This window comes from Hippichthys cyanospilos, chromosome 3 (genome assembly GCF_059441005.1).
Source record: "Hippichthys cyanospilos isolate Australia breed blue-spotted pipefish chromosome 3, RoL_Hcya_1.0, whole genome shotgun sequence".
NCBI classification, from domain to species: domain Eukaryota; kingdom Metazoa; phylum Chordata; class Actinopteri; order Syngnathiformes; family Syngnathidae; genus Hippichthys; species Hippichthys cyanospilos.
This window is the reverse complement of record NC_142371.1, coordinates 28,806,693-28,832,848: the sequence shown is the minus strand read 5'-3', so window position 1 is coordinate 28,832,848 and position 26,156 is coordinate 28,806,693. Positions and strand designations below refer to the sequence as shown.

At 40.2% G+C, this 26,156-nt stretch overlaps 1 protein-coding gene across 1 annotated transcript; it reads right to left on the bottom strand.

The window, feature by feature from the left end:
- Positions 1-484: 484 nt before the first annotated feature.
- LOC148426729 (histone-lysine N-methyltransferase 2A-like) lies at positions 485-26,058 on the bottom strand. Its single transcript, XM_088410495.1, has 36 exons — positions 25,726-26,058; positions 24,374-24,452; positions 20,715-24,230; positions 20,435-20,610; positions 19,403-19,522; positions 18,933-19,119; positions 18,464-18,701; positions 18,317-18,384; positions 17,973-18,221; positions 17,720-17,826; positions 16,261-16,386; positions 15,653-15,766; positions 15,401-15,547; positions 15,221-15,313; positions 15,031-15,148; positions 14,778-14,891; positions 14,484-14,668; positions 14,293-14,394; positions 13,658-13,768; positions 13,293-13,369; positions 12,936-13,159; positions 12,730-12,833; positions 12,464-12,601; positions 10,748-10,906; positions 10,541-10,658; positions 10,370-10,448; positions 10,084-10,244; positions 9,804-9,971; positions 6,674-9,701; positions 4,931-5,028; positions 4,624-4,761; positions 4,291-4,543; positions 4,042-4,149; positions 3,871-3,954; positions 3,057-3,186; positions 485-2,893 (listed from the first exon to the last, which is right to left on the bottom strand). The coding sequence occupies exons 1-36, from the start codon at positions 26,053-26,055 to the stop codon at positions 2,618-2,620; spliced, it is 11,523 nt and encodes a 3,840-aa protein (XP_088266621.1). The 5' UTR covers positions 26,056-26,058; the 3' UTR covers positions 485-2,617.
- Between the last annotated feature and the right edge of the window lie 98 nt (positions 26,059-26,156).

Here is a 26,156-nt window from a genome sequence, read left to right as displayed (position 1 = left end):
GTCTTCAAGATTCCATGTTCTGACTAATGGAGCTGCGCCTACATGAGCAAAAGTTCATTTTTAATTTACTGATGCTGGTTAAACTATCATTAAAAGAATTAAGAAACATGTATCTTTTTTGCCCTCCAGGTATCTGCTGAAATTAGACATTTTGTAAAATGTTTACACTGAAAAAAGAAAACGCAAGCTTAATCTTATAATACTGAAGTAAACCGTGCAGCCAATATTCAGGCTTCTCTAGCAATTTAATATTTTAAAATAGATTGTTACGGTTTACTCCAATGTTTTTAGGTTAAGCTCATGTTGTCATTTGTCAAAAGTCGTCTGTCAAAATTGACTTTAGGTGAATGTAGGGCGACTCGCCACCAGTGCAGTCAATTGACCCAGACAATCTTTCACTCTCAAATTGCACATTTGTCACAGGCAAATGTGACATAATACACAGATATTGACATCAAAACAAATAACGCAAATGTGTTGAAACAGTTTGACATCTTTATTTAAACAAATAATATAAATAAAAAAAAGTGCATAGAAAAATTAAACCGTTTAGAAATACATATACAAATATTTACAAACTCAGGGTTCATTTGTACATCGTAACAAAGACATAAATTTAAAGATCACAATTTTCCTCATTTTTGTCTTTTAAACTTACTTTAAAATAACCCTACTATATATATTTATATTTATATATATATATATATATATATATATGTATGTATTTGTGTGTGTCTATATATAAGATAGCTTTTTGAACAGATTCTGGGGAAGATGGTCAAGAAACCTATAATTCTTTTCTTTTCTCGGTTTGATTACAATTTTGCATCCTTCATTGCAAATGCGCTAACACACACATACCTAAAATGACACAAAGTCAAGTGTGGACTAGCACACGTCAACTCTTCAGACATTAAAATCGAGCTATCCTCTGTTTTGCATCAGTATTCCCAAACATCTGTCATGACAGCTGAGGTAGAATCCTTGCAATGAGTTGGGAGTGATTTTTTTTTTCTTTTCTTTTTGTAGCGAGGTGATTGACACTAAACAATCTGGGCTCCATCCCAGTGATTGGACATGCAAAATGGTCACAAAGGTTGACACACACATTTAAAGTCTGCCAAAATATATTTGGAGAAAAACAGAAATAGAAGGGGTGGGGGTGAGTCAACAAAGGTTTAAAGAGGCAAACAGTGCTTGCTTTACTTCTGTGGCATTCTGACTATCAGTTAGTTGCCACAACATGAAAATGAAATAAAATATTCTTCTCGGAAAATACCTGGTTCAAAAAAAAAAGCCGTAAAAGTATATTTTGATTGCCTTAACAGAATATTCAAGTAAATTAGTGAAACGAAGGGCAAACAAAACAAAGACGGGACTACAAAAGGAGCTGTACACCCACCACCATTTACACAAAACAACGTCTTACCATTAAATTTAAAAATCAAAATGCGAATAAATATCAAGACTAATTTGCAACAGTGTCAATTCAAATACGCTCATTAAGGACAGTACTGAACATCACTAAGAACAACATGTCTTTACTATCTTAAATTAGGTGCTGAGTGAGTCATCCCCGGCTCCATTTTTGTCATTGGCAGCTTGTTGTGATGCAAAGTGTGTGCATCACGTACACAGCAAGCCTGTTGCAGGAGATGAACGCACACACTCAGTGGCAATTTACACTAGCGTGCTCCCTGATTTACAGATCAACAGTTGCGGGTTTGGCAAAATGGAAATTTGTATCGCCGTTGATATGCACCTGTGGGACAGCCTTGTTTGAATAGCTGAAAAGTACAGTGGAATACATAACTTTTTAAAAATGGATATCTATCACTCTTAACTTTTGGTTCGGGTAGTGTTTGCTACATATACTGTACACCAAGAAAGTATTCATTTCACTGAAATGTTTAACTAAAAATCGACAGAGAGAAAACAATCAGAGAGAATAAACGGAGTGAGTTATCCAATGTTGTGAAGTACCGCTTGAGTACATTTACTTAAAAAGCGCCATGTCCGCGCAAGGTGAACACCCAGCTAAACCCATCCCACCCAACCCGGGACATCTCAGTCCCGAGATACCTTTCAATGCTTAGCACCATAGTTGTTATCGGGGGGGGATCAGGTTTAGGTGAATATATAGCTCAAAAACTGACCTTACAACTACTGGGCTGGGGGACTAATCCCGTCACTACAGGATGGAGCAAAGATGATTAAGAATGTTCTCTAGAAAGACAACTCTCAGGAAAAAGACTCAAACTTAAAAGAATCTCCCAAAGCCAAGTTGTAGCTTTACAGCATTGATTTTGACAGATAAGGCTTGATGTGTGTGTTTATCTAAGAAATGCGGCTGGGGTTCCACAGTGAACCGGGAGCCCCGGTCATACTACAGATAAAACGTGAGTCGTCATCACAGGCAGCCTGGGTACCTTTCAAAGAAGGCATCAGTGTAGGACAACCTCCTCTTCTGCTCCTCCAAAGCATGCTGGCAGAATCATGTCTCAATAGTGGCTAATTTCCGTGCGCCTTCAATATTTCGGCGTGCCATCCAGTGCCATCTTGATTTAAGGCTTTCTAGTAAACAAGAATCTCTCAGTCTCAAACGACGAGGGCCCTCTCAGTTGAGGAACCGTCGACAGCGCCGGGCGCCGCAATTACAGTTGAGCTTGTTGCTGGCGTCCTCAATGGGGAACTTGTAGTCATAGGTGAGCTCCTCTCCCCTGTAGATCTTCCTCAGAGCAAAGATGACAATGTGCTTGCGGCCCTCCACGTTGATCACTCTCGAATAGCAGTTAGGCTCGCACGAGTGGTTGATGAATCTGGCCGCGTTGCCGTGCATGGTCGCGTCAACGACATCGAAATCATCGATGCGGAACATGTAACAGCCAATGCCCTGGGGAAAACAGACACAAACTCATTTGCTCCTTCTTTAAATAAGTCAATAAACCAGTGTTCCCACCCTATATCACAGTTCATCAGTTGCTCCCTTGCTGTGCCACCGATATTTGATCGTGTTTACAGGACATATTTGGGTGTGGTAAGACAATGAAACACACCTTGCCATCGTAGTACTTCTCCCGTTTATCGGTGAGCACCGAGCGAATGACAATGCCAGCATACTCGATGACCATCTCGCCTCCTTCAATGTTCCTCTTGCAAAAGAGTCCACGCCCGTGGATTGCAGACCTGTATCAAGTGGAATAAGAGATCTGATGACATGACCTACCTCAGGAAAAATTTGCAGCGCTTCCTTGAAATACAAGAAATTAATAGTACTTCAATCATTCGGTGCATGCACTACAAAAGACAACGGAAATGATATGTCCTCATTGAGATGAATGGATATGCTAAAGCCATTTCAGCGTTGGCAAAAAACCCCCACTAAAAACTGCCCTTTGTTATTTAATAACTAAAAATGCACTCTATAACATATTTGAACAAAGGATACAATAATTCCATAATTAAATCAAATCCATGTTAGTCTGCAAATCTTAAACACCCGTCCTACAGTGTTTTGCATTATGTCTTGGCACTAAGCGAGAAGACTTGATTAAGACTAAGTTTTATGGTTTGGTTAAATTCACATGTAATTATCGGCATTTTATCTTTAGTTTGATAGGAAACGTCAACTGGGAATATCAAGAAACGGTCTGAAGCCTCTTTTGTGAAGAACTGTTCCACAGATTGTTGTGAGATAAGTTTGCACATTAGGCACGACGGACAAATGGCGGTCACATACTCTTCACAAAAATCGACTAATTAATTTGAGCACCACAAGTAGAAAGATTTTTTAAAATGACCAAATTCAATGAATTCTAACTATGTTCACAGCATTCCAAAGTGTTTTGGTCAACAGAAACCACAGCTGACCTGTACACGCCGACAGCCTCCTTTGATGTCCTTTCCAAATGTCTGAAGCGCATGGCCATTGGCAACTCCAAACTCGTGGCCCGTCTAAGAGAGGAGAGGATCGATTCAGCATTGAGTCAGAGAAATATGAAAATATGAACAAAAAAAAAAACGTTCAAAAAGACACCTGACCTTGTAGACTTCAAAAGAACGTCATCTTCTTCATCATCATAAGACCCAATATCAGGAAGCTGCCTATGCTGTGATGCTAGGAAGTTGAACATATCAAATGTGGATTTTCTGTTGAGAGAAGTGTTTTCAGAGTTGAATTAGTATTTGCCTCCTTGGTTTAAAGTTGAAACATTAAGCACAAGGGATATATTTTACTGTACTACTTCACAGGAGTCTACCGTTAATTTGCTGTACTTTTTATGCACCCACCTAAGGTAGAATTCGGAGCGAGCACAGCCGGTGGGGTTGACAGGCAGATCATCTTCTTGGTTGAACTGCTTGAAGAAACGGAAGGTGTGATGTTGGCAGCGGTGCGCTCCTTCAAGTTGTTCCAGCAGGAAGACCACGGCATCATGGAGCAGACCGAGCATTCGGGCCCCTGTGATCCTCTGGAAAGCGAGAGGCCTCAACTTTGCAATTGCTCGCGCCTCTTGCACGCCATCTATGACCGCTTTCCAGGCCACTATAGGGACAGTCGAGAGTCAGGTGTGTTAAAGGTACATGAGAAATGGGAGTCGAATCATTTTACAAAATTAGTCTCACCCTCAATAGAGTCTGCCTCTACATTGAAGCCATCGTCACTGCTTATCTGGAATCTCAAGTGTGGCTGATCTTGGTTTGGCAAGCACTCCTCGTCCTCATCGGACGGCGGAGAATCATCATCTGATGTGAAACCTGCACCTAGCAACACAAAGCTTCTTTAGAAAAAATACACAACACACACGACAAACCGATCTACAGTACATAGTTTAAACACTTCACAAGTCATCTACTGATTTAAGGGATAAACTACACATTAATACAACTTTGCTGTGATGCATTTTCTGGTTAAAGAATATCAAAAAAGTACCTGAATATTTCTTCCAGTCAATGAATGTGCTATAGCCGACTGGTTCCAAAGTGTGCTGCTTGCCATGTTCACGAGACATATAGTCCCACGGTTCACACCTGAAGATAAAAAAAGGTGAAGGAGGAAAAACAATTGCTGCATTTGAAATCTATAATTCGATTTAGGTATAAAGAGGTATGAGATGCATATTACGCTCACTTACTGCTATGCAAAATTGCTTGACCCTCATGCACTTTGAAGGGATTGGAGCTACGCATCAAGCCTTGAGTTGCTATTATTTTTGTAAATAGTTTTTGATAGTTATGGATTTGCTTTTAATTATTTCCAAAGTACTATTTTTTATGTGGTTTCAACCACTCAGCTACTGACAATAGCTTGCAGCATACAAGTGACACGATAAAAACTATACTATCATCTATGTTATACTTATGGTCTTATAATGCAGCTGGAACTGAAAAATGGGAAAATTGCAGATACTTTTCAGCAATTTTTTTTAAAACAAATCTCTGTCTACATGCCTTGGCCTCTGTTACTGTCTCAACGGTTCTATTAAAAAAAAAAAAAAAAAAAAAATATATATATATATATATATATATATATATATATATACATGACTATTTCTGACATGTGACGGACCAAACCAATACCGTAATTATAAAATAAGGCTGTGCATTTTCATCAGTCTATTTTTACAAAAAAAAATCCCGAGGGGACAAAAGGTTTAGGATATCTATATATATCTATATCTGTGTATATCTATATCTGTGTGTGTGTGTGTGTGTATATATATATATATATATATATATATATATATATATATATATATATTAGTTTTTTTTCCACCTTCATTTAACCAGGAAGAAATCCATTGAGATTTACATCTCTTTTGTAAGGATGTTGGAAAGAGGAAAGTATAAGAAAACAGAAAAGAAATAATAATGATAATAACAATAGTGTAAGCAATAAAGAAATAAGAATAAATATGACGTCAAAAAATGTTAATGGAAGCAGCAAGTTCAGTCAATAATTTACAAGAACATCTCGTGACAAGGAGTTTGGAGACAGCATGTTTGAAATGAAGTTAAATTAGTTAGAAATTAGTTTCAAGTGGGCTTGCAGATCGTTCCATGCCCATGGAGCAAAATAGAACAGACTCTTCGTCCCTAGCTCAGTCCCAATAGCGGGAACTTCAAAACGCAGCCAACTATTTTACCTGAGGTTTAAAGTGGACTGAACCTTAGTGAATTTGGAGCAGATGTATTGAGGAAGAGTCCCAGAAACAGCTTTATAAGTCATGTAATACCAGTGTGATAGTCTTCGATTATTGAGGGATGATAGTCCTGAGAGACTATAGGGTGCAGTGGTATGTTCTGAGGGCTGAGTTTGTTATAAATCTCAGGGTAGAGTGATGAATAGGATCCAGTTTCGCAAGGGTAGTGGGATATGCAATTCTACAGATTGTGTCACCATAGTTGAGCGGCGATAAAAATAAACAATTAACGTGAGTGATAAATCAAAAGATTGTTAAAATAATCATTGGTTGCTGCCCTCTTATGTATGACCCTCGTATGACCAGTTACTGCTCTGAAGCGTTTTTTCCTGAGGTTATGGCATCAATTTTGGATGAGACTTTTTTTTTTTAAGTGAAATTGAAAGAATCAATTAAAAATGAAGCAAGTATCTTGTCTAATAATGTGCCATGAGTAGGTTAAGATCACCATATTCAAAAAAGGATTATCTTACCCAGAGCTTTCAGAATCACTTTGATGTTCCTGCTTTAAATCATCAAGGTTTAAAATTCCTTTAACAGTCGGGGTCTTGATGCGAACTCCAGAGGCCCTGCTGGAGATACTTGGTACGCTTGGTCGGGCGCACTCCTCCTCACTGGTAGGTTCAGATGCTAGGAAATCCACTTTAGACTTCTTTGTGACTATACGGTCAGAAAGCGAAGATACCCTCTTCATGCGAACGTGGGTGCGAGGGCGGGATGCGGGAGCAGGTGTTGTTTTGGGACATGGTGCTGGAGGTTCGGGCTCAATGAGTAGGCCAGGGGGCAAAACCAGTGACGAAGGGCTGAGTGTGCGAAGCCCACTCCACTTGGGGGTGTAGTTGCTTGCCATTGCTTGGTTTATAATTGCTTCTGCACTCTCTGCAGGAGATATGTCTGAACTCTTTGTTGTTGAAGTACACTGCCCAACTGTTTTGGAGGACTTTAATTTCTTTACTGCGCTGGACTCTTTCGTTTTCTTTGGTTTTTTCTTTTCAGATGCAGTGTCATCTTTGGGCTTTTTTGTATTCTTTCTTGGCTTTTTCGCATTAATTGATGACAATGCCCCATTGCTATTGTGAGTAAGCAAATGCGTAATTGTGGTAGGATTCTGCTCTGCAGTTGTGGTTGTTGTGGAAGCGGTTGACATTAAGATTGGCCCAGGAGGCGGAGTAGCTATATTTCCAGCTGCTGCTAGGGTGGCGGACAGTGCATTGCTTTGCAAAAGACTGGCAATCTGAGTCACACAGTTAAAGGATGGAGCATTAGGATTTGGCAACTGGAATGTGTTGCTGTCTGGGTTCTTGACAAAAATTTGCCCAAGACGGTTCACCAACAAGACATGAGGTGTAGGGTCCACATTTGGACCTCCAACTTCCTTCACAGTTAGAATGGCATGACCAGGCAGAGCTGGGGATACCACAGGCTGCTGAGGTTCTAAAGCAGGCCTTGGTGTAGAAAAGTTGATTGAGATTGTGTGACCAGAAGACGCGTCTTTCTGAATGGAAGAAGAGCTGTAGCCATTTAAAATCAGAGGGGATGTGGTGGTTTGGACCGGTGCTAATGCAGATGCACTAACTGCAGGCAGAGCCGATACTGAAGCGGACGATGAAACAAGGTGGACAGCTGTCGATCCCAAAGGCTTTGCCTGGTTGAGGTGCATGGGTACCGAGATACTACAGGAGGTTACTGCTTGGACGGATGTCCCTGATAACAAAGATTCATTTTGGGGTGCAACATTCAGCAGGATCTGGGTCAGGTCCCCTACATTAGTTGGGATGGCTAATTTGCTAGAAAGGGGATCCCTATGCTCACAGGTTGAGTCTTGGGATGTGTTTGGAGGCTGCAGTGTAACATTTGTAAGCGAGGGCTGAATGAAACCAGGTAAACTAGAATTTATCTGAAGAGACTCTAAAAGTCCTTGAGAAGGACAATGTGCATGTGTCGATTTTAGGGCACGTTGGGTATTGCCAGCGGAATTTGCCACAGAGCTACCAGTTATGTGGTTCCCTAACACAGTGCAGGCCTCCACAGTTGAAACTAAACGTCCATTGTCAGATTTTGACTTCAGGGGTTTAGAAGCTTCATCCTCTTGGGAATGTGACTGTGTGGATTCTTTTGAAGGAACCACGTCTCCTGAATGGGTGTTACAGTCATGTGTCTCAGGATCAGCAGGCATTCCAGAGGAACCTTTGAGAAACTCCTGTGAACAGTTGGTCTCCGACACCTTTGTCAGTAAATTAGGCATCGTCTCTAGGGTAGGAAGCACACTTTTTCTGTCAGCATTTTCCACTTCACGGGATGAGGCCACAGACATGCTGATCTCCGTTGAAGATCCTGGAGGATTTTGAAATGTGTCTATGGGGTTAAAGGCTGCAGATAAGATCGTCGGAGATGAGGCATCTTTGTGCTTGAAGTTTGATGGCAATTTGAGGTTCTGATTCACAATTATATTGGTTCTACTAAATGTTTCTGATTCAGGGATGTCACTGTTAGTTAGGTTCTTGGTTGATATCTTTTTACCAGAACCATCAACTTTCTGAGGATCATCACTTGTAGAGACGCTTGCATCGCTCTCTGTTCCATCATCCACACCATCCAATTGAGCCATGTTCCGGGAGGAAGATGATGTAGGAGATTTGGAATGCTCTTTAGACCCAGGACGGTTAACAATAGTCCGAGAGAAGTCAAAGTAATGTTCCACATCCTCATCTGAGGAGGTGTTGCCCAGCTCATTCCTGCCTGAGGCTGCTGACCGTGGTAAACTGGCAACAAGGGACTTTCTTTTTTGTACCTCTTGGGCTCGACCCCAATATTCTCCTTGATCATCCCCTTCCACCACTATTTGTCCATCACAGTTCATAGCCACGACTTCATTCAGGATTGTCTCCTCAATTTCCAATTCTGTTCTCACTTCCTGTCCAATAGTCATGCTGGGATCCTTGTGATATGAAGTAAAGGTAAATCCATCTTCATTTTTCTGTTCGTCCAAGTCCCTCTGAGGTGAAGTTCCATTTGCTGGAGAGACATCTTCCGGCTCTGGTGACGCCAAAAAATTGTGCGGCACTTCAACGGAATCTGACTGACTCAGATCAAAAGACAATCGAGTCCTGGGTAAATTCTGTAAGGATGGAGAGAAAGACAGACTTGAAGTTGCAAATGTTCCGGCACTGTCCTGCCAGGGAGACTGAGGAAAGAAACCTGAGGCACAATGGAGCTTTGCATTGCCAGTGCAACGCACTGCGGAAGCATTTCTGCTCCCCGCTGGGCGGGATAATGAAGAATTTATCAGGCTGTCTGAAGTAGCACTTGAGAAAAGCTGAGAAGTTGGAAGAGATTTTCCTGCTCGAAGAGTGACTGGTCCAGATGGGGGTCCCAGAGAAGTGGAAGACTTGTTACTTCGTAGGCCTGCTGCCTGCGCAAGAGGGTTGTGGCGCCGAGCTCTTCTGGTCTCTTCAAGATCACTTACAGTTAGTATGTGGTGAGGTTTTATTGGGATTGCTCCTGGAAAGATAACACAAGAAGTCTTTGTCTTAAACCATGACAAGCATCAACCTGTTTTGTGTGACTTATTCTTTTCGCAAGTTCATACAAACAATTCTTTACCTGGGGATGGCAAAGGTCGGAACATTCCTCCAGCTGGTCTCCTGGTTTGTGGATAGCTGGGAATCTTTGGCTTTGCTCCATGATCCGGTTTTGTTGACTGAACTGTAACAAGACGTTCATCAAGTTGGGGCTGCAATTCTGATGCTTCGGTTACTTGGGTCTCCGATTCTAATAATAATAAAAAAAATAAAATAAAAAAAAAAGTTTAAAAAATTGTAATTGATTCTACGAAAGTAATAATTTCTAATAGACGATATTTGATAATGAACAAGGCACACACCCTGGAATGGGCAGGGATTGTGTTCAATGGTGTGATTGGCTCCTTGGTCAGGCATCTCCTCAGTGGGTTTTTCTAGTATTAATGGTTGGACTTCACGGACCGTGCATGTGTATTTGCATTTTTGCAGTGGATTAAGAGTGCTCCAGTACCACCGGGAACACCTACGGAAACAAAAAAAGAGTGCAGAGCTTTGTGATTTTGTGCTATTCATGTAACAATAAATCTCTTTGAATCTTTGAAGATATATTCTTCAATCAGTAGTCTCAAATTCACAAACATAACTTACTGAAATCCGACAGGAAACAACCTTCCTTTGTTTGCTGAAAGTTCTGACAGGATACCTAGTTTATCAATTTGTAGAGAGCCTGTGGAAACAAAATGCATATACTGTATATGATTAAACCAACATTGAGAAAGAATTGCAGCAAAAAGTTATAAGTAGAGACTTAAAGCATACCAATCATGACATTGATTAATTCCGGCTCCAGTCCAGTGAAGAACTTTCTTCGGAGGCTGATGCCTTCAAAATCCACATAGACCCGTCGATTTACTTCAAACTCCTGACCGGTTATCATCTTCATGAATCCAAAAACAAAAACATTTCCTTATCATGCTCCAAATGCCAAGCCCATATTATTTAAAAAGGAGATGACAGAAGTATTACCTTTCCACTGATCAGATGCTTATGTTTGTGGCAGTATACCTTCTTGTCATCCTGGAATACACAGTGACGGGAGCGGGCACACATAAAATGATAGTTGCTCTGACAAGAAGTCAGGCAGCAGCCAACTGTGGCACCTGTCTGGTTGCATCGTTCACACCGCTGCCAGAAAAACAGGATTGATGGGGACAGAAATTTTACTTTTGTTTCAGGAGAAGTTGCCCAAAAATTAAATAAATAAAAATTAAATAAATAAATATACACACACACACACACACATATACACACATATATATATATATATATATATATATATATATATATATATATATATATATATATACACATATATATATATATATATATATACATATATACATATATATATACATATATACACACACACACACACACACATATACATATATATATATATATATATATATATATATATATATATATACAGTCGGCCCCCGGCTTACGAGCACCCTGATTTACGAACAATTCGCCTGACGAGCGTGGATCAGGGAGATTTTTGTCCTCCGCTTACGAACAAACCTCTCGCCTAACGAGCAATTCAACATGCCGGCCATTGAGTATGTAGAGATGTTCTCGTTTAATTACGTCAATAAAATCAACAGTAGCGACATCATCATTCATCAGTAGATACTTGTGGCAGTAACGTGAACGCTATTGGTCTTACAACGTCACACTGACTGTCTCACTCACGGTGTCTAAATATATTACCATTTAAGTGTAGTGTTTGTACAGCTAAAGGGAAAAACAGCTGACATGAAATTAAATGTGCCGATTGCAGGACAAAGAATTGTCATTGGTTTAAATGTGTGTTTTTTTTTTTAATTAATTGTCAATACATTCCAACCGTTTAAAAAAAAAAGTGCGAATAATTATCAGTCAATCACGGAGATGCGAATATGCTATTGGTCGATTAAGGTCACCCGGTCTCACTCACGGAGATGCTATTGGCCGGCGTCACACGTCAATCACAGAAATGCCGATATGCTATTGGCCGAACGCCTTTATCTAGCTTGATGGGACAGGATGGAAGGAGGAGAGAAAATTAGTGAAAAACGGAATGTTGTGAAGACTTTGCAAACTTTATCTGTTAGACATAGCTTCTAAAATTACTAGCAGCGGTAAAGAAAGAAATAAGAGGATGATGTTTTAGTATCTGCGTGATTTGCACCCTGACTGAAAGAGTTACTGTAACACTGTAAGACCAATAGCATATTTATCGCCATGTTAACTTAGAGCGTTGAACTCTGCCTCCCTCTGCTTACACCCAGCTCAAGTCTCGTCGTTTCAAAGGTAAAAGCTAATTATCCATTGTATTTATTATATAATGCAAGCGTACAGCAGATTATGTCGCTCAATTTTAATATATGTATACAGTGTGTCGATTTTACCTAAGGCTTCGGCGCGCGTTGCACGCATTCACGAATTAACATGTGTTTGGATTGCCCGCTATACGTGCAATTCGAGATACGAGCGTAGCCGCTGAACGGATTAAGTTCGTAACCCGGGGGCCCACTGTATATATATATATATATATATATATATATATATATATATATATATATATATATATATATATATATATATATATATATATATATATATATATATGTTTTTTTGTACATATATTTAGATGGAATTATTCACAATCAGGTTATATTATTAAGCAAAATAGAAACGAACCATTAAGCGACCCCTTGTGACAGCACTGTGTACATGTAGTAAAGAGCCATTGTCCTCTTCAAACACCTCAGCTGACCACAGAGAGCAGTTGACATGCGCCCACTCATTCTGGCCCAGGTACAGCAACCTCCCTGCATCCTATTAAACATCAAAGTTCTTTTGTCATTAAGGGAAGCAACTTTTGCCATCTAGCTGTTAAAGACCAGAAATATCACAAAGGATGCCAGCCTCTCAGACAATTAAGACGAATGCATTATTGTACTTACGTTGGGTTTACGGTCTCCATATTTTTGGCATAATGAGCACTGTCTCTCATCATCCTTTGACCAGCCTGTGTCGAGGTCTGCTTTGGAAAGCCGTCCCCTTTTTCCTGGGTTTGTGTGAAAAAGAAGAGAAAAAAAAAGATTTTCAGATAAAGTAAAACTGGAAAAACAAAATAAGACTAAAAACAGGTTTAGATTCAGAGTATTACCTTTTGACTTGTGCCGGAAGGCACTGCTCATTTTGAAGTGGTTCCAGCTTAAATGCTCTGCAGACATTGGAGGACTCCCCTCATCTTTCCTTTCATCTAAACTTTGACCATTGTCATCCTGCAAGAGTCCCAAAGGAGTTCTAGACAGGACCTCCTCCCTCTCCTGCCACTGAGCATAGACATGTTCCGTGGTGGGAGGATGAACCGCATGTGACAGCATTCCCCTGTGGTGAAATAAAAACAAATTAAAACAATCAGCAACTGTCCATTGTTTTCGATATTATTCACAACAAGACCAAAACAGTTTCATCAGCTATAAACAGATGTACAAACTCTAAGCAATGACTCATTACTTACACGGGCAATGTTTTGGTACATGAGTTCCATACTTTTGGGTCTTGACTGTTGAACCAATTGAAGACTTCTTCAAGCAGCTTTGGAGAAAAATACCAGATACGATTCTCATCTCATTTGACACTTGTGACAAAATGTGTATAAAGGTGAATACAAAGTTGATGTTTACTGAAAGCTTCCGTACATTTTAACAACACCGGAAAGTGGAAATATGTTTTGTGTCACTATGACATAAAGTTTAATTAAAATGTCTATCAACTGATTGATGGGGGAGAACATTTGAATAACCCAAGAGACCAAAACCATTGACAGATGTTTATTGTGGGCTGTCATGTGCTATTAAAAAAAAAAAAAAATAAAATACAGACCTTTAAATAGTATGAGCGTGCCAGGGCAGTGGGTCTTTGGTTTTCGGGAAGGCTTTCTTCCTGTTCAAGCCTTTTTCTCACCACTTGTACTACATCCTCATGGAACATTTTCTGTCAAGAAATAAAAATAATATTAGTCCACTGAATAGGACATTGGTGATTTCAAAAAACCTCGGATTAGCTCAGTCTTTTTCACTTTTGTGTAAAAAAAAAAAAAAAGTATATATATATATATATATATATATATATATATATATATATATATATATATATATATATATATATATATATATATATATAGTATGTGTGTGTGTATATATATGTGTGTGTGTGTATTATATATATATATATATATATATATATATATATATATATATATATATATATTCAGTTTCTTCTTTGACAAGTGATATTAAGGCATATGTACATACTGTAGGGGCATACAACAATTAGCAACTGTGGTCCATTGCTACAAATTCTTATTTATGCATAATCACGTTTAATATCCATCTGCTGCAACTGTTTGTTCTCAAATCTATGAGTGAGCATGAAATCGGGCAAATAGGAGTAGTGACAGAATATAACTGTTTTTAATATAAAACTTCAGATTTAGATGAAGACATGTTTAGACTCACCAATGTCGTATAAAGGCCTTTGTCAAACTTCTTGCCCACAGCTCGGAGATCGCAGGCTGGTCGTCCTTCAATTCCGCTGTCTAGCCCCACTGACCTTTCACACTGTATTTATTGATTTCCATTAGGACAATTTTGCAAAGTTAATAAGACTACATATTTTTGACGTATTAAGATAGGACAGAATGATTTACCTGGGAGCAGGTAACAAGGTGCTGGGTAAGGGTGGAAGATAGCAAGCAGGCAAGAACCTTCTCTACCCCAGATCGGAGCTCAATGTAGAGAAGTTCTCTCCAGGCACTGGGCTGAGTCACACTGCATGGCCGACATGAATACACCACACTCTCTGGTAAGCTGGACAGGATCTCATACAGTTCATCTGAAATATGTTGACAGCAAGACAAGAGATTAGCAGGGATGTCAAAATGTTAAATGTAAAAATACAAATTCTATAAAAGTAAAGATTTGTTTGCGCTATATTAGATCACCTGTTAGATCCTCACACTTGGCATGTACCCAGTGGTTACATGTGCCACATTGCATCATCTGACTGTCATAGTCATTATCCTCATAGCACTTGAAGCAGATTGGGCAGTAGTTACCTGATGAGACAAAACAACAACAACAACAACAAAAATATAGTTAATATTAAATGACACTGAAAGTCACAAATTACAAGTAAAAATAACTCACACACAGTCAAAGAAAAAAAATCCTAAAATTGCCTAAAAAAAAACTTACCCTGTTCATATAGTTGTGAACAGTCTGGACAGAGTCCTTTATCGTGGTTCCAATCAATGTCCCAGCTCTTCCCGGGTGTGACCCCACAACTCTTGCACCTGATGCATGTCATACACACCTATAGAGACAGTCACATTGATGTGAAAGCTTCAAGGAAACATGCATGAGTATTATTAGGTGATCAACTTACCCAAGCTTTCCTCTTCTTGTTTTGTTTTGGATAATTTGGTCCAAGACAGGAAGCATGATAGCAGTTCTGACATCTTTCACACTCCAACAAAGGCTGAGGGGTAATGTTTGAAAACTACCAGTGAAATTGATTTACAAATAATTAAAAATAAATTGAGAAATCATGAATTGCGGTATATACCTTTGATTGCTTGTTTTTGCCACCACACACACGACAAAACTTGCAGTGACGACAGCACCAGTTTTCCTTGTTATCCACCGAAGGACGCTCTGCCTCTTCAAGACAAAACCAGTGGAAGGGCTCACAGCACACTTGGCAATGCAACATCTAAAAATGAAAGGAATTTAAAGTTTTAATATACATTTAAATGCATACAAGTTATATTTTTATGTGAGAAGGACCTCACAAGACTCCAAGCTAGAATTAGTGTACCTCGTGTTGCCCCTTACTGGCACAAAGTAGGCACACATGTGGTGGCATGTTGGGTGCAGAGGTTAGTATACTTAAACCACCCATGTTCCAAACATTTTCCAAAGTGCAGTCCTCCTAAAAAACAATTCATACCACAAAGATTGCATTAGAGCAGAAAACAATGTGTGTCGACCACAACATTTACATTGATGAATGGGTAGGTCTTAAAATTTCAGTTCTGAGATGTGAGGAAAGGAAGCTATTATATTTTTTAACAAGATATTAAGTAAATGATACGTTAGGAATTACATTTTAGAGTTCACGCACAAAGTGTGTGGTTTGCGCTTGTATGGTTTTGCAAAAAAAGAAATATCAAAACTTTACTGAAAGGCATTTTCCATTCAAGTTTAAAGAGTTTTCCCAAAATAGCCTTAAGGCCCATTCATCATTGGTCCTTCTCATCCAGATCTGTATTTTATATACAGTACTAATGAGATATTAAAAAAGTAGCAAAAGTAAAAAAACAAACAGTTTCCTCATTTCAGCAAAAATTGAGATCTGCATTTAAACGTTTCATTTCTTTTAAAGTATTTGTGACCAGATCTGCGAGCCCCTGCCCTCAAAAGCACCTTGTAGTCGACCCGGATTTTATGGGTAGGTTTTGAAGATTCAACCTCCCGCTGCTCAAATCCATGGGCTAGAGCAGCCAGGACACTTGGTGGTGTTTCCTCAAAGGAAGCCTGTGATGAAAATCCCTGAAAGACAAACATAACTTCAACATGAGAGAGAATTTAGACCTGCATGTTTTTTTTTGTTTTTGTTTTTTTTTTTTGCAATCACACCTTGTAAGGAGAATTAAATTATTACATGTATATTTATATAAAAGGGCTGCACAATTCATCAAATTTTAATCACAATCACGATATTGGCTGCCATGATTATTGAAGCTGATCCTCGTGTATTTTAACATTTAAAAAGTCAAGCTTTTGTTTTGTTTTTTATTACAGTGAACCCTTGCTACTTTGCGGTTCCACTATTGCGGATTCGCTACATCGCAGAGTTTTTTTTTCCATTACGTGGATTCGCTACATTGCGGATTTTTTTTTCCATTACGCAGATTCACGACTTTGAGGATTTTTTTTTTTTCATTACATACTGAACTTTTGCAATAGCGCCCAAGCGTGCTGCCCCCGCGAATGCTTATACTGGGCTTAAACACCAACAAAAAAGAATGACAATCGCTGAGAAGGTGATACTTCTCAAAGGGAGAAGTTGCGTTGCCACCATTTTGGAGTGAATGAATCCACAGTTCGCTACATTCAGGACGAGGCGAACATTAGACGGCGGCTGCCATCACCTTGGCTCGTAATTAAACGATTGTCCGCATGGTAGCTGCTTTAGCAATCAGGATTGCTGACTGCCGACGGAAGAAGAACATAGTGAAGCCCTTTCTTTTGAAGTCTCGCACAGCTGCAGTCATATTAGTAGCGAGCCGGATGTTGAATGAAAGTCTAATCTGTACATGATCAAACAATGTTGAGTTTACACTTGAAATACCATTTTGGCGTTTTTCTTTTGTGGATAGTTTACACTTGAAATACCGTTTTATTAAAAAAGAAATTAGGTAAGAGATTTCCAACGGTCTGGTGGACCGTTTGCTCTTCACTGTCGAGTGTCTCTTCCTGCTGCTAGTTGACAAAAACAGCACCGAGGTGCACTTCATGAGTTATGCGGCGCGTGCCAGTGGAGTTTTAATCTACAGGCAGATCCGTGGCAGTCATCAAGTGTACCCACACACATTTTCAAGGCACAGAGACACACTAAGGAGCAGACATTCACCAGACTGTTGGAAATCTCTTACCTCAATTTATTTTATTAAAAAAGTTGTATTTTAAGGGTAAACTATCCACAAAAGAAAAACGCCAAAACATGCCAGGTAGAACCTTTTACAAATGTTAAGATTTTAAAGTTTTTTACTTTCGAATTTCAAAGTTTTTAAGCCTTGCTACTGTCTGATAAAGAAGAAAACAACAACGGATTTTAAACTATACACAGAATGAAGGTTGTTCAAGTATTAATTCTTCTAACCTTTTCAGGTTTGCGTCGAACAGATGGCACACGATGTGAGCCAGATTTCCGATGCCGGATCTCATCATCTGATATATCTCCCAAAAATCCATCCAGTGAAACAAAATCTTTACAGGGGAGTAATAAAAATGTAAGGGTTAACAATGCATCAAACTATAAATGTGAGTCTTGTTCAAACTGTATATTGTAAATAATTGTGCAACATGCCAACAAGCCAGTGATAGCTCAGGATTGATCCGCTGTTTTACTTCACCTGGACTCACGCGAGACCCGTTGCCTCTCCTTCTGGCGGGTGAGGCTGAGCTTAGGTCCTTTTCATCCAGTTCAGAGTCATAGTCCACCAGGTCAAAGTAAACGCGTGGTTTTACAACACGTTTCGGCTGCTTTCTCACAGACGGACTGTTGCCGTCTGCCTGGAGGCTAGCAGGCGAGTCAGCCGGACCCTCTATCCCTTCATCGTTGCTTGAGTGTCCTCCACTGAAAGATCGCCGTCGTTTTGAACCTTAAAAAAGAGAGAGCGGAAAAAAAGGGGTGCAAAACTCATTACCACAATATCTTTTTTTTTTTTTTTAAATATGGACAGGAGTAAGAAATCACCTTTAGGTGCCGTTCTTCCACTTAGTCTTCGGGCTTTTCTCTCTTCAATTTGATCACATCTTTTAAACCTTGAAGGGGTAAAAGTAAGGATTATTAATAGCAATCCACTTCCAATTCCAACATAACTTGTAATATTTAACCACTTACACACAACACTGTCGTTTAGTGTTGGGACCACCAAACTTGGGTTTATCTAGGCAGTTGATGCATCTCCCACAATCCTCTTCATGGTTGCAACCCTTGCATACGCCGCACCTCCGAGATCGGTACCCAAAAGGCCCAAGTCCTTTTCTTTTCACAAAGCTGGAAGTCTTCCTGACCTTAGTGACTTTTGAATCTGAGAAATCAGGACCGTCAGATTCTGATAGCGAGCCATCTGCAACATCTGCGACACATGAAAGCAATGGAGATTGGGAATAAGGGATACAGTATAATATTTATTTAAGTGAATTGATAGAACAGGGGTCTTTTCCCCTTTTCAAATAAACTATGGGATATTGGCTGAATTTATATTGAAATGATGTTAATTTTCAAACAAATACTAGGGGTGCAGTACGTCACAGAAATAATATAAGAAAAGAAACTGAAGTGTCTGATCATCGTTTGGTTTTCCTACCCTTTGCGACAGCTGAAGGAGAGATGCCTGTTCTTTCATGCAGAGGCAGTGCACTGAGCCTGGGAATGTCATCTGGTACCAACGCCCGAGGCTGCCCGAGCACTACAGAAGCGGCGCGGCAAACGTGCTTGATGCGTGGACCTCCTGCTTGGCGGAACTCTTGGCAGAGTGGCGAGATGAGTTGCAGCTAGAGGTGTGACAAAACAAAAGAAATGCTCAACTGCTGAGAGAGGTACACCAAGATGAGAGAACTGTCAGGAAGAAATTGGAATAATTGCTCAAGCATTAAATATGACACAACTTCATTGCAGTATATAAATAGTGTGTCCCGTAGGGACATCTTTAAACATAACCCAAATGAAAATGTATTTGTAATCTTGAGCACCCAACAGATAAAGGTAATGGAGAAAGATGTAAGATATTTAGTTAATCAATTGTTCTGCACAAGACTTATTGATTTGCGCACTTACTTGTCCTTGAGATGGCTCCGCTTTGATTGGAACCTCAGTCTCGAGCTGCACTCTCTGCTTCCTCCTTTGTCTCTTAGAGGTCAAATTTCTTGATCGGACACTCGCACTTCCAGATAACAGCTTCAGGGGAAAAAAGCATTAATGTAAGCTTTAATTATGTTTTTGAAGCATCGCTTCTTTCTTAAGAATCTCTTCTTTCTTAAGATTCGTTTTAAATTTTTACTCTTTAGTTTTAATCACTTTTTGTTTTTTTATCTACAATCACCTCTCAACTCCATTTCTACCTCAAGTCCAAAAATCTTAATGAACAATTCCTGTCTGTTTTCCTCCCCATCTGTTGTAGTACTGAAAGAGCAGTCATTAGTATCGCCAACAACCAACTCTAGCAGCGATCGTCTATTTACTATCCTGAAACTCCATGATCTGGCTGTAGCTTCTGACAATATCTTAGACAAATTCAAAATCTACCATAAATTCAATCTACACTTCCAATGTTATATTGATCATACAGTTATCTGAACATCAATGAAAATAATCTGCCAACAAAGTCTCACTTAGTGCCATCGACTTTATTTCTTGCCAATAATATTAAAACTAGCAGTGGTAGGGGGAAACATCATTAGCTTTCGACTTATTTTGGACTTTGTCTGATAGCTTCCACATTGTGTCACCAGACAGACCAGCAATATGTACTTATGATGAAAACAAGTCTGTATGACTTCTTTTTTGCAAAAGAAGTCTCGATATGACTTCTTTTCACCTGTGAAGCCCTTCGAGACTTCAGTGAGTCAGGGCTGTACAAATAAAATTTGATTTGATTTGTTAAAAAACAATGGACAACAATTACCTACTAAGTATTTTTGCTTCATCGGTCCCATATCATTTGCCATTTCAATTGATGTTTAATGTTTTGTTTATTTTACTGCGTGTTTGGTTTCACCATATTTGCATAGTATTAAATGCCTGAAAAAACATCTAAAAAAATATTATAAATCATTGTTATAAATTATGTGTTTGAGAACATTTATTTACCCCGGAGGACTTCATCTGTTTCTGCTGGTCAATCTTCATGAGCTGAACTTTAGCTTTTTTGAGCAGGTTGAACATTCGTTTATTCGCTCCAGTTAGACGCGCTCTCTGTGAAGCTCCTTTTCCTATAGATGGAGGATGCTCGTCTTCAATTGACTCCTTTCCTGACTGCGGCTTGGCTATGAAGGAACATTTTGAAGTTTGCAAATCATTAAATATTGTTATATGTAAACAACAGATTTGATCCTTACACATAACATAGGTGAATAATGGTTTCTTGTACCTGAATGAAGCTTGATTTCATCCTTCCCTGCTGGATCCTCTTTTTCACAGTTCCCAACAGCAAGCAACTTGGACTTTGTGGTCTTAATACAAACTTTTCGCACAACTCCTGGTGTTCCTAAGTCTTCTATCTTGAGCTTGGACTTTTCCATACCAGTGTCCGTGTTGCGCTGCCGCAGACTAATGCTCATGACCTCATCATCAAGACCTTCAGCTAAATCAACAGGTGGCTGAAGAGATTTGCTACTTTCCATATCTGTTGCACTTTTGCTTTGGGGTAGTCCTTTTTGCAGCTTGTTCAGTCTTTGATATATCTTAAAGTGAGCAGCTTGCTTACCAAACTTTAGAGGTTTGGTCTTTTTCTGAGCATCCAGAAGGCCAGGAGAAATTACTTCTTGTGGTTTTTCATTAGGAGGAGATAAGAACAGATCTTCACATTGGTCTGCTGGAGTTTTATCCAGAGTAAAAATTTCTTCTGTCAACTCTGCAGGAAGATCCCACCTAGAAGTTGAATCTTTCTCAAGTGAGCCCTTCTTTTCCATTTTGATGCTTTTTGTCACAGGAAACAAATTGGCTGTTATATCTGCTGTATCATCCAAATCATCGGATGAAAACAGGTCCAGATCCAATTGAGCTTCTCGCAATATGTCCTCCTCATCAACGGGTAGGATTGGGGAAATGGCTTGTCCAATCACTTCATCTCGCCTCTTTCCTGTTCGTATTTGTAAGCCCAGTTGCAAACCTTTTTTGGGGGAGTTTCGACGCGGCAACATGGACATTCCAACATCATCCATAAATCTTTGTGGGGTCTTGATCACTCGAGAGGATCTGGCACTTACAACAGGCATGATGAAGTGTTTGATGTTTTTGACAAACTTTGTTTTGCCAGACGGCACATCAACTGCATCTGCTCGTGGCCCATCCACAACGGAGTCTGTTTCTTCTTCTTTCAAATCACTGCCCTCTTTGTCAAGCCCAAATTCTATCAACGTAGAAAGAATAGACTCAGCTTGTGGCCTTTTGGGGTCGAGCTTGATGCGGGAAGCTTTCCTTTTGTACTTTTTCTGCACACCAACGAGTTTCGGACCAGGGGCTGGAGTGCCACTTTCTGACTGGCTGGAAATGACCTCTTCAAACGTTCCCTGCTTTTCTGATGAGTTGAGAGGAGCAAACTTTCCATCTGTGTTCCTGTGTTTGTGCTTCTGACGCTGCCCAATTAGAGTTTTACGCCTCTTTTTTCCTTTCTTGTGGGATTTCTTCTTCGAGCATTGTGATGTGTTTGGATCACTTACTTGACTTTCCAAATCCAACGGTGGCTGAAAATCTATCAAGTGAATGTCCGTTTCTTCTTTTACTGGGGGCTGACTTGGCTCTTCCTCCACAGATATCATGACCTGATTTTCTTCAGGCTCTGCGCTTTCTTTTGCCTCGGGCTGACTTGCTTCTATTTCTACAGCCTTGCCTTCCTTTTGTGGAGTATCTGTGTTTGCAGGTTCCACAACAACCAATTCTGTCCTGACCACACTTTCTTGAGGTGCAACAGCTTTTTTCCTTTGAATAGACCTCTTTTTTCCTAATTTGTTATTGTGACGTCGCTTAGGTTTAGAAGGAGCTGGCAACGGTTTGGCCTCAATAATTTGTGGTTCAGCCTCATTCTCCATCTTCTGTGTCAAAGCTTCAACAGGCACCGTGAGAGCAGCATCCGTTATCTGTGCGGACTCCTCAAGAATTTCAGAAACTATGCAAGATTCCTGCGGAGATTTTATAATTGTTTCGTGTGAGGTGTTTTCTGGAAGAACTTGTGTGCTTGACTCTTCTGTTAAAATGTGAGCAGGTGCCTCAATACTCAACTGCGGTGTATTTTCAACTTGTGGACTCGTTCTCAAACGTCGCTTTGGCATAGCCATGACAGGTTTACGACTGACCGACTTTTTTGGAGGTAAATCAAGACTTAATGTTCTCCTCCGTAATTTCCTGGGTGGTAGAATGTCCGGCTTGGGAGAATGGGCAATTTCCTCTTGAACACTGTCTACCTCTTTAGTGGCATCATCTGATTTTTCAAACACAGGGCTAACCTGCTGAACCAAAAATGACATCTTGGATTTTTTATGTTTGCCGGGAGATGAGAGTTTCTTTATTTGAAAAGGTGGGACAACTTTTCCACAGTTTGGCTGAGAGGCTTCTTGCAGAGAGCTTTCATTTCCATCCTTGTTGACTTCCACTTGTAAAGCAGACGTTTTGGGGCATGTTCCAGCTGGCTTGTTTTGGTAGTTTTTCTCTTCACTGCCTGCTGTGATGCTGTCCTGTGGGGCCAAATTGTCCAATTTTAACGGCTTCTCTAACCCCATCAAACTCTTGTCAACATGACTGTCATTTAGAGTGGACAGATCCACTTCAGAACTTTCTCTAACACTCTCTGTCAGCTTGACAGTGTTTTCAGCAGGCTGGAGCTTACTCACTAACTTAACTAATGATAAAGTCCAGATGAACTTTTTCCGCTTCTTTTTTCGAGCTGACTTCCCGCTGGACTGTGCATCATATTTGGGGTTTCTCATTTTTATCAATTTCAAACTTGGGACCCGCCCTTCCTTGTTTGAAGGCAAACTATCGTTGGGATGCACGCCTAATGGATCAGTCTCTGTGGATGATGGAATGTGGTTTTCTGGGACTGGAACATCCTTGTTTAGTCTTTTACTTTGTCTTTGTCTGACCCTCACCATGGACCCTTTTGGCTCAGCTTTTCTGGACACTTTTGACTTTGATAAAACTGTATCGCTTTTCAATGTATCTTTAGGTTCAGCAGCAGATGCAGCAGCAGCAGCAGCAGCAGCAGCAGCAGCAGCAGCATCGACAACAGGTTGCGAGAGCGGGTTGGTAACTCTATTGCTCCGTCGAACAGCTTGTTGATTACGCTTCGACTGCTTTGCAGTTGTTTTCTGCTCAACAGTCTCTTTTACAGTGTCAGGTTGATCCATTGATGTTGTCTCTTGCGATTCCTGGTCGTCAGCCACAATTTCAGTATCAGGCTTGTCAAGTGATACGGTCCCTTTTGAAGCAGATCGCCCACGTCTTCTAGCAGGTAAAGCCACCACACTTTTACCATCTTCAACGTTCTCATGTGGTTCAAGTTTTAATTTAACATGAGCATTAGAAATATTGTCAGCCTGAATGTTCACGGATTGGGGCTTTACCGCACTGCCTTTTTGCTTCATCTTCTTGGCAGACTTTTCATGAGGTTCCTTTACTGTTTTAATTTTCTTTTTCGCCACCAACTTTATAGTAATCCTTGGAGCTGGTGATAAGACTTCGCCTTTGGTCAACTCCTGATCCACGGTGTTCTTGACTTTAGAACGTTTTCTGGAACCTTTAGCGCGCTCAGATTTGGAAGATGCAGTATGTTTCTCCTCGAACAAATGTTCATCGTCAACAGGGTCAATAGGACAAATAGCTACCTCCTCAGCTGGCGTAACAGGCGCAACCTTCTTACTTTGTCGTTTAGATTTTGTGTTGACATCACCTACAAAACATATAATGTATTGTAAATATCCAGCAACTTGTAAAACAAACATTTGAGGTAAGAAGCATGTCTGTATATACTGGTGAGTTTACATTCTAACTTTTTCATAAGTAATTAAAACATGCATATGATGTGTTTTCTACCTTTGGAAGCATTTTGCCGAGACCGTAGAGCTCCTTTAGAGCTTTTTCTAAAAGCCTCAAAACCTTGAAAGTCATCGCCCTTCAAAAGAAAAACAATGATTAACATGTGCAAAAACGTTATGGAATAAAACTCAGCAAAATCAATGTCCAAACACAAATGCACACAAATTCATGCACACACAATATTGACAGCAGGTGGTTATAAAAAGGAGTAATATTGCCAAAAAATATTAATATAACTTGAGAGATGCCATGAGTGAATATATGCCCCAATTGCACATTCACTTGTTTTAACGAATTAATACTTATTTAAGGATCCAATACAAATTCTTTTACACAACGTTTTTGTAGACAACAGAGATGACATTGACTGCAATTGACAATTTAACTGAAGTTACTAGATCGACAAAGATTATTTTCTGGGAACAAATTTGAGCTGCTGATGAAATAATCATACAGTAATAAGTTCAATTTAAATGACATAGGAATAGTGTAACTATTATCAAAGAACGACAACTCGAGATGAAGTAACCAAACTAATCATGCAAGATAAGTTTATAATGACGTTTCCTTCAAAGTACCACATCTATGACGTACTGAGACAGGAACAGCGTGAATAAGAACTTAACTTGATTACTGAAGCTTTTCTAATTTGGTTACATTTTTCAACAAGTATGTTTGTACGTAAAAAAAAGTTGTTTCTTGTGCTTGTAAACATGTAGCCTTTGTGCGGGACATTATAAGTTGGATAAAATTCACTTCATGCGGGTCCATAACACAGTAGTATTTAAAGATAAGCACTGTGGTTACGCACGATATTGCGTATTTACTTTTAAAAATGACAAGCGCGTTAGTGAAACACAAGTTAGCATTACGGCTAGCTGCTGAGCGGGGCACGAGTGCTAGCTTCCCCGTTCTTTGTGTTCGCTACGATTAGCTACCAGCTACTTTGGCCCGATAAGGAGTGGGCCACTGGAGGGCTAATTGCGTTTGCTGTTTACAAATTGGCGTACTCACTCACTAGCTTTCATTAAATATTCAAGAGCAAAGTATCGCGCGGTGACATTTACAACGTGTGTAACGGTCGCAGCAGCACCAGCGTTAATGTTACTGCACTATCCCCCTATCATGTTGTGTTTTACGGTGCCACTCACGAAATGTCACGAAAAGCCCCGCTAACATTGATTAGCATTTCATGTTAGCATGGGGGGTGGCGCGCTAACAGGTTAGCCTAGCACAGGGATGTTGACATTTCTCCATGGCACCAATAGACACACAGTTGGAGACAACATTCATTTAGACACATTTATCTGTATTGTAGTGAGTGGAAAAAATAAAATAAGGATACTAACTCCTGAGTCGGTTTGGGACCTCACCTCTTCACTCCCACTAGAGCTGTACCCAGCCTGGCCAAGGGTCTTGTGGCTCGCCTCTATTCCAAGTAAGCGCAAGTGAGACTGGTCTTCGTTTAACGATACAACCAGGTTTGCGGGCCTTGGCCCTCCGTAAGTCACATCATCAGCTTCTAAGCCCGAGCGTCCGAGTTGCCAGCGCTTCTCGGAGCGCAAACGACTACGAGATGACCAAGGCCGACCGGGAAAACGACCTCTGGCCGTAGCGGTTCCACCTTGGCCTCCTCCGGCAGCCGCGGTTGCTGATCCGCATCCCGCTGCCGCCATCATTGCTTCGACAACAACACACACCGACGGCTAGCAGGCTCGAGCGACGAGACAAGAGGGAAGGCGCGAGATGGGAGGGGGTATGCGCGAGGCTCTGTGGGAAA

Bases quoted from the DNA above. Each gene is read 5' to 3' on its own strand.
- LOC148426729 (XM_088410495.1), bottom strand. From the start codon at position 26,055: ATGATGGCGGCAGCGGGATGCGGATCAGCAACCGCGGCTGCCGGAGGA. The intron at 15,548-15,652 runs GTACACTAATTC...TTTCATTTTTAG, and splicing joins CCAGTAAGGGGCAACACGAG to ATGTTGCATTGCCAAGTGTG. The intron at 12,602-12,729 runs GTAAGTACAATA...GATGTTTAATAG, and splicing joins ATGGAGACCGTAAACCCAAC to GATGCAGGGAGGTTGCTGTA.